Raw genomic sequence first — 14929 nt, forward strand, 5'->3', positions numbered from 1 at the left:
TCTCAAAACAAAACAAAAATTCAGTGACTCATTTCAGTTCACCATTTTTGTGCTTGGCTTGTTTGTTAATTTTTCCAGTTGAAATTTTATAGAGCATTGTGGGTTTCTGAATGTAGGTGTTTGTGTATGCTTCTTAATTTGAAGGAGGCACTAAATAACTTCAGGGGCTACCCAGTGGGTGGAATTGAGGCTAGCCAAACAGGAAACCCCATGTGGCCCATTCAACCTGATTAGTCTATTATCTTCCTGTCTAGCCACGTTTGTTGCCATTCTCATCAGCACATTATTCTCCAATGAACCTCTTCCTCTGCTTTCTTTTCCACAGCAGCAGGGATTGAAACCAGCTGTGTTCATGTAAAGCAATTGTTTGACCACTGAGCTACATCCACAGCCATTTTTAAATTGTTTATTTTGAGACAAACTTAACGTTACATAGCTCATAGCTCAAGCTGACCTTGAACAAAAACCTTTCTGCTTCAGGTCCTGAGTGGCTGCGATTAACTCCCAGCTCCTATTTCCCTTCTATCCCCCCTCCCCGTTCTACTTCACTTCAAGTGTCTCTCTCAGAACTTCATTCTCTTCCTCGTATTGACCTTCTTCTTCCCCACTTCTACCGTAATCCTTTCCTGCAGTCTCTTCCCTCAACTAATGAAATAATACTCTTATTACTATTTCTTCTCCACCCCAATCTCTGTATTGCTGCTAAAGTGATCTTTCTTAATGGATATATAAGGGTAACTGGAGGACTTTCAAATTATATATTTCTTACAAGTTCTAAAAGTATTCATGGAGCCAGGCACGGTGGCACCCACTGTAATCTCAGCACTTGAGAGATAAAGGAAGATCTGGAATTCATGATCAGCCTAGGGTCACAGAGCAAGTTTCTGGTCAGTCTAGAACTACATGAGAACTTGTCTTAAAAAGAACAGAAAAGGGTTGGGGATTTAGCTCAGTGGTAGAGCGCTTGCCTAGCAAGAGCAAGGCCCTGGGTTCAGTCCCCGGCTCCAGAAAAAAAAAAAGAACAGAAAAACAAAAAACAAACAAACAAACAAACAAAACCCACAAGGGACTGGAGAGATGGCTCAGAGGTTAAGAACACTCACTGACTGCTCTTCCAGAGGTCCTGAGTTCAAATCCCAGCCACCACATGGTGACTCATAGATAGGATGCCCTCTTCTGGTATGTCTGAAGACAGCGACAGTGTACCTACCCACATGAAATAAAGAAATCTAAAAGAGGAGGCTGGTTCTCTACATTAAAAAAAAAAAAGCAAAAGCAAACCAAATTACACCAACTATTAATAATTTTTCAGGCCCCAGTGAATGAATAGCCTCATACCCATACTCATATGATCAGCACAAATTAGAGTAAAGGGGTTACTACTACTAATAATAATAATGGGAAAAAGAGGTCATGAAGTTGGAATGGGGTTCAGCAGTAGTAAAGAATGGATACAAATTTAAATGTGTATATATATATGACATTTTGAATAATCATTGAAATGGAAATATGTTACTCTAAATTGTTCCAATAACTTTTCATTGATTATAGGACAAAACCCCAAAGTTTTTGCCTGCATGTAGATATGTGCACCACCTATGTACCTGGTACCCACCAATGTAAATCTAAATCCCTTAGAGGAAGGGATGAGGTGAGAGCCATACCTAAGCTTTATGAATACACAGCTTACAGCTTCTAGCCTCAGTACAATCTAATTTTCTGCAAGCCTGGACTTTGAAGGCTTCACCTTCCAACCTCTGTCTGCTCACCTAGGCCTAGAATGTTTAAGTCTCCAAGACTTACAGCTAAACAGATAGAATCACTCTTTTTGGCTCTTTCTGAACTCTTGATTGGCTGGTTCTACTCATCTGTTGTGGCTCAAACTCCTCTCCAAACTGTCTGATTCAAATACCTTCTTGTGGCTTCTAACTGAATTTCTCTGGAAAACTGCCTCTGAACCGCATGGAGCTGAAGAGAACTGCAATGAACTCAACAGAACTCAATTCCACATTTCTCCTGGCACTGACTGCTCTTAAGTAGACTTTCTTTCCTGTTGTTCTCATGAGAGATGGGCTTATCTGTATCTGACTCTGGCTTATTCAGTCAAATCTTTCTCTGATTTGTTACTTTGTCTGCCCCTCAGTTAGACTGGGATTAAAGTGTGTACTAAGGGTGTCTATATTCTAGCCAGAGGGATTAAAGGGGTGTCATTCAAGTTGGATCGCATTGACCTAGTTCTTTGGATGTGATCCCCTGCCAAAGCAGCCATATTGCTGGATTAACACTCTTCTACACACTAAGGGTATTGGGTTTCCTGGAACTAGAATTGTGGATAGCTGTAAGCCACCATGTGGGTACTTGAAATTGAATTTAGGTCCTTTTTAAGAACAACAAGTGGTCTTAAGAACTGAGAAATCTCTCTAGCATCTCAAGATAATTTTTGTTTTGTTTTGTTTCAACACAGGGTTTCTCTTTGTAACAGCCTCAGATGTCCTGGAACTAACTGTAAACCAGGCTGGCCTCGAATTTATGGAGATCTGCTTGCCACATGGTGGCTCACAACCATCTGTAATGGGATCTGATGCCCTCTTGTGGTGTGTCTGAAGACAGCGACAGTGTACTCATACATACATAAAATAATGACTCTTGGGTCCTCTGATCTATCCACATATACACACATGTAGAGAAAGAAAGTGTTGGGGTTCAGGAGTTGCCCCACAAACCAGACGAACACTGATCTAAGTAAGACAGGGATGGTTTATTGAACATACACCCGAAGACTGATTGACCAGGGCAACAGCTTCAGAGTGGACATTTCTCAGGGCCAGCTTATAAGGACTAATACCGCAAAACCCACAATGAGGTCATATGCAAGTGCTAGAAGCGGTAGTTTTTCTTGAACTTTAATTTGATGGGTCCTACGTAAGCTTATAGTTGTGGAATTTCTTAGATTAACAAACGTCAGAACATACAGAACATAACAGGGTATGTGGACAGCAGGACCCGGCTCTGAGTCAAGTTTTATTTTTCTGTGTTGATGACTGGTAGGCATGTCATAGGGACAATATGAAATAGCTAGCGCGCATGGAATGAAATGGCTACAGCTTTGCTAGGGAGGGACAGACCTCAACAAGAGACAGGTGTATGTGTACACACACCCCTCTACACATATACAATAAATAATTTTAAGATGCTCGTTTCCGAACAACAGCTAATAATCAGCTACAATTTACAGCATGCCAAGTGCTTTCAACATCTCATTTCACAACACTGAAGTGAGGTAGGTGCAACTATCTCAGTTTTATAGGTGAAGACACTGATGAGGAAAGAGGTTAAGTGAGGTCCAGGCAGTAACTCGGTAGGTAAACTGCTTGCTGCACAATGATGAGGACCAGAGTTTGGATCCCTCAGTTTAGTATGAGCACAAACACCAAGCATGGAAACATATACCTGTTACCCCAATGCTGGGGAACAGAGATAGGCAAATCCCAGGGATTGCCGGTCATCCGGTCTAGTCAATATGGTGGACTGGGTTCAGTGAGAGACCCTGTCTCAAAAATTAGGTAGAGAATGATATAAAAATATTCGTTTTAAACACTGGCCTTGGGGTTGGGGATTTGGCTCAGTGGTAGAGCGCTTACCTAGGAAGCGCAAGGTCCTGGGTTCGGTCCCCAGCCCCAGAAAAAAAAAAGAAAAAAAAAAAACACTGGCCTCCATATGGACGGACACAGACGTACATACACACACCCCTACATGCCTGCATGTCTTTGTGAAATAGGTTAAATGACTTGCCTGAGGTTGCACAGATGTTGCATGGGATTGAACGTAGTTTTGCCTTACAGTCAAACTTGTATTTTTTCTACCAGGCAGTGGTAGTGCATACCTTTAATCCTAGTGCTTGGGAGGCAGACGCAGGCTGATCTTTGAGGCCTGCCTGGTCTACATAGTAAGTTCCAGGACAGCCAGGGCTACACAGAGAAACCCTGTCTTAAAAAAAAAAAAACAAAAAAAAAAAAAACCTTTTGCCAACATACGGATGGAGTATTATTTATACTATGCACTTGGAACCAGAAATGCCTCAAAATTCTTTCAGATATTTCAATATCTGCATTTACACATAAATATATACACAGAAATACTTATTTACACAATCCAGAAATCTGAAGTCTAAAAATGTTTGAGTGCTAATATAAAGCTCAAAATGTTTCAGATTGCACACATCTTTAATCCCAGCACTCAGGTGGCAGAGGCAGGAGGATTTTTGTGAGTTCAAGACCAGTTGAGACTACATACTGAGCTCCAGGATGGCCAAAGCCACACAGAGAGACTGTCTCAAAAACACCAAAGGACAAATTTTAGATTAAGAGATGAGCAATAAAGTGAATGTTCGTGATCTAAGCACTCAGGGATTGAGGCCAGAAGACGGCCTTAAGTTTAAAGGTACACTGGGTTTCACAGTGAGCACCAGGCCAGATACTATATAAAAAAAACCTTCAGGGGCTGGAGGGATGGCTCAAGGGTTAAGAGCACTGACTGCTCTAACAGAGGTCCTGCGTTCAATTCCCAGCAACCACATGGTGGCTCACAACCATCTGTAATGGGATCTGATGACCTCTTCTGGTGTGTCTGAAGACAGCTACAGTGTACTCATATACATAAAATAAATAAATCTTCTTTATTCAAATTAACAGCTAGGGATAGTAAGTATTCATGAAGTACTGTGTATGTTACACACCCACACACAGCAGAAGTGAGCTAATGATGTGTAGTCTTATAGAATCCTTGCCTTGCATGCGGAAAGTTCTCAGTTCTATTCCCAGCACTGGATGAACCAGCTTTCATATTACTAGTGGCGGTGGCAGTGGCAGTGGCAGCAGTAATAGCTGTGAATGTGTGTGTGTGCCCACGCGCCTGCGTGTCGGGGTGGGGGCCAGGTGAGAGAGCAGGTGCACATGTGCAATGGTGTCTTAATCAGGGTTCTTCTGTTGCGAACAGACACCCTGACCACAGCAACTCTTCCAAAGGAAAACATTTAATCACGACTTTCTTACAGTTTCAGACGTTTAGTCCATTCGCATCATAGTGGGAAGTATGGTGCCACACAGGCAGACAAGGTGCTGCAGAAGTAGCTGACCGTTCTCCAGCAGGCTCTGCAGAGAGCAGAAAGACACACTCTGGGCTTAGAATGGGCTTTCTAAAACCTCAAAGCCCACTTCTACTAACACCTCCTCCAATAATGCCACATCTCCAGATCCTCTCAAACAGTGCCGCTCCCTGATGACTATTCAAATCTGTGAGCCTATGGGGGCCATCCTCATTCAAACCACCACACAAGGCATGTGTGTGAAAGTCAGGACAACTTCGAGAAAGCTGTTCTCTTCTTCCACCTTGTAGGTCCTGGGAATCAAACTCAGGTCATTAGGATTAGTGGCAAGCAATTCTACCCACTAAGTCATCTCACCAGCCCTTGATTTTGGGTAGTCTTTCAGAACCTTGACTTTCCGTATCCTATTATTGTCCTTTCTATAAATTTATGCACCGCAGAAACTGTCAGGAATATGCCAGATAGGCCTTACATTTGTGACACTGACTTTTGGAAGATGTAGGTTTAGTTATGCGAAGTTTTTGTCTTTTTAAATAAGTTCCTATATGAATGGTCTAAGCGCTGAACTAATGCTTATTAAGGTGCTAAGGAATTTGCAAAATCACTTTAGAGTTCTTTTTTTTTTTTTTTTGGTTCTTTTTTTTCGGAGCTGGGGACCGAACCCAGGGCCTTGCACTTCCTAGGTAAGCGCTCTACCACTGAGCTAAATCCCCAGCCCCCACTTTAGAGTTCTTACTTAAGAATTAAAAGGGTAATTCTTTTATCCCAGGAGTCATGTTCGTGGCCCTGAGTAGTCACTTCTGTATTACACGTCCTTAGTGAAACCTTCCTATGGCCACAGTAACTAACCTAACCACTTTGAATATTCTTGCCCTTTTTAGAGGACGCTCAGTTGGACATGACCTTGAAAGTACGTGCTGTTTAGGAAAGCCAATTAGGAGCACAGTCCTGGTCTGGATGTACTTGATCTGTCCTGTGATTTGTGACCATTAAAGTTAACTGTCCAAACCTGGGCTTAAATGTGTCCAGTAAGTCCATAGTACTTCCTTTGTTGTTCTTTCCCCAACCCAAGCAATGGCAGCCTAAGATGGTCTTAGGAATTTTATTGGTCCTATCTATGGTTTTGTTAATGGATTTTTTAGCTTCCTTTTTGTCTAAGCCTTTGGAGATGCTCTTTTTTGAGTCCACACCTGTTGCCTTTTGACAATATAGTAAGATAATACACCCGAAGCAGGGTGACTATAAAATGTTGAGATCTAGAGTTTTGAGTGCTCAAACAATACATTGGCCGTGGCAAGTGCTCCTGTTAGAGCTACCACTTTATGGCAGGTGGGAGCATGGGTCTCCTAATAACTCATTCTTTGAAGAAGTCAGTGCCCTGTGAAAGGTACCTTAATGTCACCAATGACTTAATGACCTACCCTCAGGTCCTACCGATATATTTTTTGTATGAGTGCTTTGTCTCCATGTATGTCTACACCTCACAACCCAGGGGCCAGAGAGGAGAGTTGGATCCCCTGGAACTGGAGTTAGTCAACTGTAAACCGCCATGTGGGTTCTGGAAGCTGAACCCAGTGTCTCCACAAGAGCACCAGATGATCGTAACCACTAAACCATCTCAACCTTCAGATTCCATCTCTTAATTTTTCCTTTTGTTATCACCACACTGAGCCAAGTTTTCAGTACATGAAGCCATGAGAATGCATTTAACCCTATCTAAAGCATACATTTGAGCAAGGCACATCTGAGTAAGGCCCATATGCCTACATAGACTATGAGCCTACATAGACTGAAGATGTGGAACACAAGACTGGCCTCCATCAGCCTGGGATTCAATTATGTGCTAAGAAATATAAGCCTGGAAGAGTTTTAAGAGAACTGTGCCAGTGGACAATCCTTGGAATAACCCCTCCTGACGAGGGAATGGAAACAACTGAACTGTACCACTAGAATTGAGGACAGCTGAATGTGAAACCCTAAGGCTGACAAAACCCTAGGGGCTGCTCTTACACTTCTGGAAGCAGGAAAAACTGTTCCACTTTTCCTTCTCCATTGCCTCGTACCTTGTGCTTTTGAACACGACAGTGTCAAAGCATAATGTACACATCTGACATAATGTGTGACCTCTCTGGATGTATTAGCTGAGCATGTGATGATTATAGAGTGAAAACATTTAACTTCCGGCATATATACAATGAGAAGATGTTGTTACTGAATGAGTAATCAGAAAGAATGATATAGTAATAAGATACAGTAAGAATGAAGAATAAGTTCCAGCGTGCTGGGGCATTTCTTTCATCCCAGCACTTGAGAGTTGGGATCTCTTAGTTCGAGGCCAATCTGGTCTACAGAGTGAACTCCAGGGCAGCCAGGACAGACACTGTCTCAAAACACAAAGGAAAAAAAAAAGACAAAAGACCTCCCTGTGCCACTTGGATTTTACCTTGACATATAAGTTATATGCCAGTCAGATGTCTACCCTAAGTACTCTTGCACCAAGCAGCAAGTTATATGACATCATACATTTGCAAAAAAAAAAATGACATCTTTTTCCATCATGCTAGGTAACAGCAGAAAGGCCTCACACTGTCCTATGTTCTCCTTAGTCACTCTTAGTTTTGTAACTTCTACCCTGAGGCTCCTAGACTGTTACCTCTACCAATTTCCCTTGGCACCTGTAAGGCTTAGTCACTTGGTTCTTTCAGGTCTAGGCTGCTAGCTGTTAGAAACTAACAATGCCCTACAAGCATTTCCTAACACCCTTATTGTGTTCAGACTTACTTTTTGTTGCTTCTCAATGGAGCTTACTACACTGAAATCTCACTGTCTCCCTTGGCTAGGACGAATCTCTCCAACCTTAGGGCTGGTTCTATTCAATCCCTGAGTCTAGCTTGGAAAAGGCACTTTAGTTTGTCATATAATCATAGACATCATATATATATATATATATATATATATATATATATATATATATATATATATCATCACGATTTGCCAAAATTTTCTGGTAGTGCCCATGAGGATATATTACGACTGTGTATTTGTCCAGATTCATGATTTGTACTAGACACTTTTCCTTTAGTCTATGAGAATTTCAATACAAGAGGGGAGTCAACACAGGCTCCTATCAGAAACTTACGGTATTAGCACAGTGTTTTTCCCTTCTCATCTCCAAGTATTTTCTTCTCACAAAAACTTCAGGGACCTCTAGAATAGAAGCTAACTACATTTCTGTCTTGAAATGAGCCCCCATAAAATGAGTTGCAGTTAAAAACGCAAAACAGAAAGCCTCTTCATCACAAAGTTGATCTGGCGAGCTTTTATTTCCGTGACCAAAAGAATGCAGTTAATGGAATTTATGACTAACATTCAGGCATGCACCTCTACCTGAATCTGTTGTTAGTTTTAAACTGGCCTAAGTCGTTATTTCTTTAGGCACATCTGTGAATGTTTTGTATCCTGATATACGAAGTAAGTTAACTTCTTCCTGTGGCTGTCTGGTGATAAGAATAATGTTCATGAACTAGGTTCCTATATGACTAAAGCCCTTTGGATTCTCACGCTTCCTGTTCTACCTTGAGACCGTATTTTCAATTTGACATTTAAGTAAGTCACAGTATAGGGCAGAGGGACAATCTAAGAAGGTGGATTATATGAATCCTCCATAGGACTTTTTTTCAGCTCTAAGTCAAACTGTGAGAAAGCTCACAGTTCATCAGTGCCAGGGTATTTCCCCACTGCCAATTTTTCTGCCATAAAGCTCTCCCTAAAAAAATTCAGATATAAACCCATACAAATCGAGATTCCCCCTACGTGGTCCCACTATCCAATTCTAGAAAGCAGTTCCACTGTCCAAATTCTATAAAGTAGTTAATAAGGGACCTTGAGAAAGCGCCGTCCCAATACACAGCAATACGCGTCTCATACTTCCATTTATCTAAATTATTACCACACAGTTAGCTTAAAAAACACAACCAAATACACGTGACTCTCAACTCCCATACATAAAAATTGGTCTTTGTTCATTCTCAGGTGACAATATGTCCCAAGATGATGAAGAGAATTGGGAGTTAATCCCCCCATAGCCATTTCTTTAACCGACTCAGCAGCAGCTCTTCCCTTCTTGAACTACTTTTCCAAAGAGGTAATGCTGAGATCAGTCAGAAAGGCTTTCTGAGAAGACAGGTTTGGACTTCTGGGTCTGCTCCAGTCGATTTAAGATGAACTGGCTTGTATCAATGAAGCGTTCAACGCAGTTCACAAAACAGGCCTCAGCCCGACTGTCCAACTTAGGCCCAGGCTTATCCATGCACTTCTCCTGTTCAGAACAAGAAACAGAATTACAAAGGGAACTTGCGAATCAAGGTCCTTTGCTTATCGAAATAATTCTGCCTAAATCATCTGATTTGTTAATACATTTAGACCTATTTTCTCTTACCTGTGGCACCTAGCTTAAAATTATGTCTGTCTGTCTGTCTGTGTGTTGTATATGAGAGAGAGAGAGAGAGAGAGAGAGAGAGAGAGAGAGAGAGAGAACTAGAAAGAAGACTATGATAGAAAGAAATCAAAGACAGGCAAGAAAAACATGTGTTAAAAGAACACATATGCCGTGATGAAGCCCATGGGCTTTTTTTATGCTGACTGAAAAAAAATATAAAACTTTTCCCATTTGGTATCTTACCAATTGTTAAGCAACTGGACACAGGCTTACTTTTTGCAGCAAGGCATGGAATAGACACCAATATCAGTCTTCATTTGATTAAGTTGGAACTCTGGCAGAGTTTGCTCAAAGGGGCCAGAAAGTGGCACACCTTAGATGTAAGAGTAAGAAAAGCACAAATACAACTGAAATAACCTTTTTTATAGGGGGTGGAGGTTGATGGTGTCACACAACTTTAGTCTTAGCACTTAGGAGGCAGAAGCAGGTGGATCTGAGTTCGAGGCTAGCCAGGACTACACAGACAAACCCTGTCTCCACCTCCTCCCCCCCTAAAAAACCCAACCCTTTTCTGGATTGGACTGTAACTCTACATACAACATGCTGACATTAAATGCCTTTAAATGAACGGTGGAAGAAAATGATTAAGAGATAAATCAGTTAGGTACCCTAAAATGAACAAGAAAATCTACATACCAACGTTCTATAACCTTGTTTATTTAAAGCAGTGTTGTCTTTTGAGAAAAGGTCTCACTGTGTAGGGCTTGATGGCCTGGAAATTGTGATCCCTTTGTCTCTGCTCCCAAAATTCAGGGACTGATTTTCCTACCAAACACACCAAAGGTTCTTGAATCCTCAGGAGAACTGAAAACCTAATGTTTTCTAAAGAAGGCCCTGTATTTCAGGTTTTTAAAAAAATGCTTCGGGGTTGGGGATTTAGCTCAGTGGTAGGGCGCTTGCCTATCAAGCACAAGGCCCTGGGTTCAGTCCCCAGCTCCGAAAAAAAGAAAAGGGAAACAAAAATAATAAAAAAAATGCTTCAACAATTTCTTATATGTGTATGATATAATTTGATCATATTCACCATGACACTCTCAAGCCCCTCCCTCTCCTTCCCAACCATTCCTCATCCTACTGTCCGTCCTTAAGTAACCACTGGGTTTTAATCTGAGCTGCTTTAATCTGGTTGTAGATACAGAGTTCTTTTATTAGAGCATGAAACACTTACTTGTGGCTAGAACACTGGAAAAAATAAATCTTTCTTTCCTAGCTCATTCTTTTATGGTTTTTTCAAAACAGGGTTTCTCTGTGTAGCCCTGGCTGTCCTGGAACCCACTCTGTAGACCATGCTGGCCTTGAACTCAAGGGATCAACCTGCCTTGGCTGGAATTAAAGGCAAGTCCCATCATCAATCCTTAATGGTCATTAACCACACCTAACTCCCAGGAAAATATAATGAATCAAAGACTTTTAGAAAAAGAACCTATTCTAGCTTGCTGGAAGCAGAGGGACTTCTAGTTACAAGACAGCTAGAGGGTGAATAGTAAAGCCCTGTCTCTAAAGACTCATTTTTAAAAGGGGTTTTAAAAAGCTGGAGATGATGGTGAATGACTGTAAACTTGGTCCTTAAAAGGTGGGGAGGCAGGAAGACCAGGAATTCAAGGTAATTTTCGGCTATTCTCAGCTATCCGTTCAGTATGAGGCCAGCCTGAAATTCAGGAAAACTTGCCTAGAAAAAAGAAAGAAAGAAAGAAAGAAAGAAAGAAAGAAAGAAAGAAAGAAAGAAAGAAAGAGAGAAAGAGAGAGAAGAAAGAGAGAGAAGAAAGAGAGAGAAGAAAGAGGGAAACCCTCTGATCCAAGGCAAACCAGAATTAATGGAGAATTTCTAAAGATCACTGTCTAGCAATATCTATTCTACGTTTACAGAAAAAGGATCAAGTAAAGCAATGTCAGCTTGAAGGTTTTAGAAATGAATTTGTGTTCATGGTTCTCTGCTCTTACACGCAACTCTTAAAAGTTTCTCCCATTCCAATGGATATTATCCTTGGCCTCTGAAATTCTTTTAAGTTTTTATGTCAGTGGAGGGCAGTGTGCTGCCCTTGGCAACCAGAACACTTTGATCTCAGCTACAAACAAATGCCTCTGCCCCTTTGCCAAAGTCCCCTCTCCGAGCAGACTCAATTTCTCAACCTTCAAACCTTAATGGCTTGGCATTACACAACGACTCAACGTGACGGCAAATAAATGTGTATGTTAGGAGAGATTATGCCACTTTTATACTTAATGAGACAGTGCCGCTTGTCTTTTCATCAGGAGGGGTTGTATCTGGGTAATCTAGGTAAATCCCGAGGAGTCCAGAAATAAGTCACAGACTCTCTGGGATTCTGGCTCCCTAAAACTCCAGGACTGGGTACTCTGATGCGTTCTAGTGGCCAGCACCAACCAGCTTGAACCTCACGTGCCTCAGAGTGCTGGGTGGGACAGCAGTGTAAGTGTGTGACTCCCAATCCTCTGCACCTACGGTCTCCTTGAAAAGTCACCATAGTCCCTCCCGGCTCAGCATAAGGAATCTGAGAACCTGGAGTACGGTCAAGACCTCCCACTCTGGAGTCCCCGACATTCTAGCAAGTCCCGTGGGGGCAAGGGCACGGAGAAAGTAGGCACAGCGTCCGGATTTGAGCCCTGAGCTCCTCACCCAGCAAAGTTCCGTCATCTGGTGCACCAGCTGCTGGAAGCGCTGCTTCTGTGTCTCCACCTCGATGAAATGCTGCAGCTGAGGGTCCACGGCGGCCAAAGCCGAGCCCGAAGAGGACGAGGAGGACTCCATCCCGGCACGACCACGCGGGCCGAAGCGAGCAAAGAACCGACTCGCCGACCTTCACGTGTCTGGGTGACGGAACCGGAACTACAACCTCCCCCGCCCCCCGCCCCCGCCTCGGGGACCGCCCTGTGAGCTCACCGCGTCGGCGCGGGGCTGTTGTCCCTGCCGGCTCTGCCCGCTCCCCTCGGGCCACCGCGCTCCGCAGTCTCTGCGAGCGGGATCTGCTCCCCGCTGCAAACCGCGGTAACGTCCGGCCTTTCCCTGGAGCGCTGCCGCGCTGTGGGAGCCAAAATCCAAGAAGAGTAGCATAAAGGAAAAGAGGAAGTTGCTTCATACCACGTGGTCCAGTGAAGGGCCCGCCCTACAACTCCACCCTGCCCACTTCCAAATTGGCCCGCGCTTTCTCAGCTCGGGTTTTACCCCCCAAGCCAGAACTCTGCTTGCGAATTAACTAGCCACCCTCGGCCCCTGAGTCCATTTCTTTGAGTTTTCCTCTAAATATATGGAGATGAGGCTCTGGCTGGGTTCGTTCCTAACATTAAGATTTATTCAAATGATTCTGTTTGTCTACTGTGTGCCAAACGCTCTGGAAAGTTTGTGAATGCGTCCAGAATTCAGAGGAGTGAAATGGGGCTGAAGAGGTGGCTCAGCGGTTAAGAGCACTGAGTGCTCTTCCAGAGGTCCTGAGTTCAAGTCCCAGCAACCACGTGGTGGCTCACAACCATCTATAATGAGATCTGGTGCCCTCTTCTTGTATGCTTACCATAATAAATAAATAAGTCTTTAAAATAGAGGGGTGAAATGTGAGTTCTGTAGAGTTCTAGATTAGAAATATGTCAAACTAATGATCGGATTTTCTGAAATTTTCAGGGAGCTTCAGGGCGGCTGTAATGAATTAAAATAGATAACTTCACTCTTTCCAGTAATTTTATTGTATCAAAACAATCCCTCCCATTTTAATGGCACCATTCTTACCCCCAAACTCTTAACACTTAACCAACAAGCTGTTGAACAACTAGTGGGGCTATTTACATCTTCCCTCCCCTGAAATGTTCCCATCCCAAATTCAGTCTGTTAGGAGTCTTGAAGTAATACCAGGCCCAGAAATTCCTTGGCCTTTGCTCAGAAGCACTATGCTGGGGAGTTAGAGAAGAAAGGCATTCCTAGATGTACAGTAGGAGCGTGGAAGGCTAGAGCCCTTGAACCAGGGAGTTCCTCAGGAAAAAATGGAATTGGGGCTTGTAGAAGAGAGGAGTAGATCCATGAAGCTTATCAGCCAGCTCAAGATTCTTCATCCATGACATCTAGAATGTTACTCAAGAGAATTTTGAAACTAGGACGTTCATCTGCTTTCTAAAACCAAAGAAAATAGACAGTGTTACGGTATAGAATCCACAAGGAACCCTGTGTAGTAAATCACAAAGTATTATGTTTATTAAGCATATACTAAATACCAAGCTGCAGCAGCTTCTTGATAACACACAAAGAAGAAAAACAAAATAGCAAGTCTCCATTAAGTTTTTGTGTGCTTTTCAGCTTAGCAACTCTTTTGTTTTTAATTTGCTTTTATGTGCATTGGTGTTTTGCTTACATGTTTGTCTGTGTGAGGATGTCAGATCCCCTAGAACTGGAGGTACAGACAATTGTGAGCGAGCTGCCATGTTTGTGCTGGGAATTGAAACTAGATCCTCCGAAAGAGCAGCAAATGCTCTTAACTGAGCCAGCTCTCTAGCCCATAATGCTAATGACTTTTGCTTTTACTTTCCCCCCCCTTGCATCTCTTCCCAGAAACCAGGCAAGGACTGCCTAGCTGAGCTTTTACCTGGCTTTTATACAAAGGAGACTAGGGTTACTCTTGTACTGATTCATTTGTTTGTTTGTTATTGATGCTATTGTTTTATATTTTGTTATTTGTTTGTTTTCAAAACAGAGTTTCTCTGTGTAGCCCTGGCTCTCATGGAACTTGCTCTGCTGACCAAGCTGGCCTTAACTTTGAGATCCTCCAGTCTCTACTGGGATTAAAAGCTTGTGCCACCGCTGCCTGGCACAAATCAAGTTATTTGTGCGATAAGAACAATTTGCAAATTAAGCTGAAAGGCTGATTAAAACGGAGGATAAGTTCACTGCCAATTTATACACACTACTTCATTATTTTGGAGCTTGAAATGAAAATGGCCATCAGGTGTGCTTAGTCGGTTGGCAGAACAGAACTCCTAAAGCCAGGGATAACGTTTAGCCAGCTTCCAAATGCTCTGCTTCCTTAATATTCTGTGAATATTAAGGTAAATGAACAGAAGGCATAACTTTGCAAAGCCACAGACTGCCTGGAATGGACTCTGTACAACCAGGGTCTTTTGTTAGTCTGACTTTAAGATTACTACTCTTTTGGAGATCCACGGTCAGATTAAGGCTCTTTTGGAGGGTTTTTAGACTAAGTCATTTTTACATTTGTTCTTTTATTTTGAGACAGAGTGTCTTGACATAGGTAAAGGACCTGGAGGTCCTAGAGCTCACTATATAGACCAGGATGGCCTCAAACTCACATAGATCCACCTGCCTCTGCCTC

At 42.6% G+C, this 14929-nt stretch overlaps 2 protein-coding genes and 1 non-coding gene across 6 annotated transcripts in view; 1 reads left to right on the plus strand and 2 right to left on the minus strand.

The window, feature by feature from the left end:
- Positions 1 to 8408: 8408 nt before the first annotated feature.
- Positions 8409 to 12647, minus strand: Timm8a1 (translocase of inner mitochondrial membrane 8A1). The gene is made up of 2 exons (NM_053370.4): positions 12238 to 12647; positions 8409 to 9422 (listed from the first exon to the last, which is right to left on the minus strand). The coding sequence occupies exons 1-2, from the start codon at positions 12367 to 12369 to the stop codon at positions 9261 to 9263; spliced, it is 294 nt and encodes a 97-aa protein (NP_445822.1). The 5' UTR covers positions 12370 to 12647; the 3' UTR covers positions 8409 to 9260.
- On the plus strand, positions 10464 to 10544 carry Trnad-auc1 (transfer RNA aspartic acid (anticodon AUC) 1). The gene has a single exon. It is a non-coding gene; the product is annotated as a tRNA-Asp (tRNA).
- Positions 12648 to 13272: 625 nt separating the features above from the next.
- The window catches only part of Btk (Bruton tyrosine kinase), a 39379-nt gene continuing 37722 nt past the window's right edge, over positions 13273 to 14929 (minus strand). For 3 of the 4 annotated variants that reach the window (XM_039099954.2, XM_039099952.2, XM_039099953.2), the window contains exon 19: positions 13273 to 13716. In XM_039099954.2, the coding sequence (XP_038955882.1) occupies positions 13645 to 13716 (72 nt within the window). In that variant the 3' untranslated portion in view covers positions 13273 to 13644. The remainder of the gene's footprint in view (positions 13717 to 14929) is intronic. The other variant, NM_001007798.2, reaches the window with a different exon arrangement.

The sequence above is a fragment of the Rattus norvegicus genome, chromosome X, assembly GCF_036323735.1.
Source record: "Rattus norvegicus strain BN/NHsdMcwi chromosome X, GRCr8, whole genome shotgun sequence".
Classification (NCBI taxonomy): domain Eukaryota; kingdom Metazoa; phylum Chordata; class Mammalia; order Rodentia; family Muridae; genus Rattus; species Rattus norvegicus.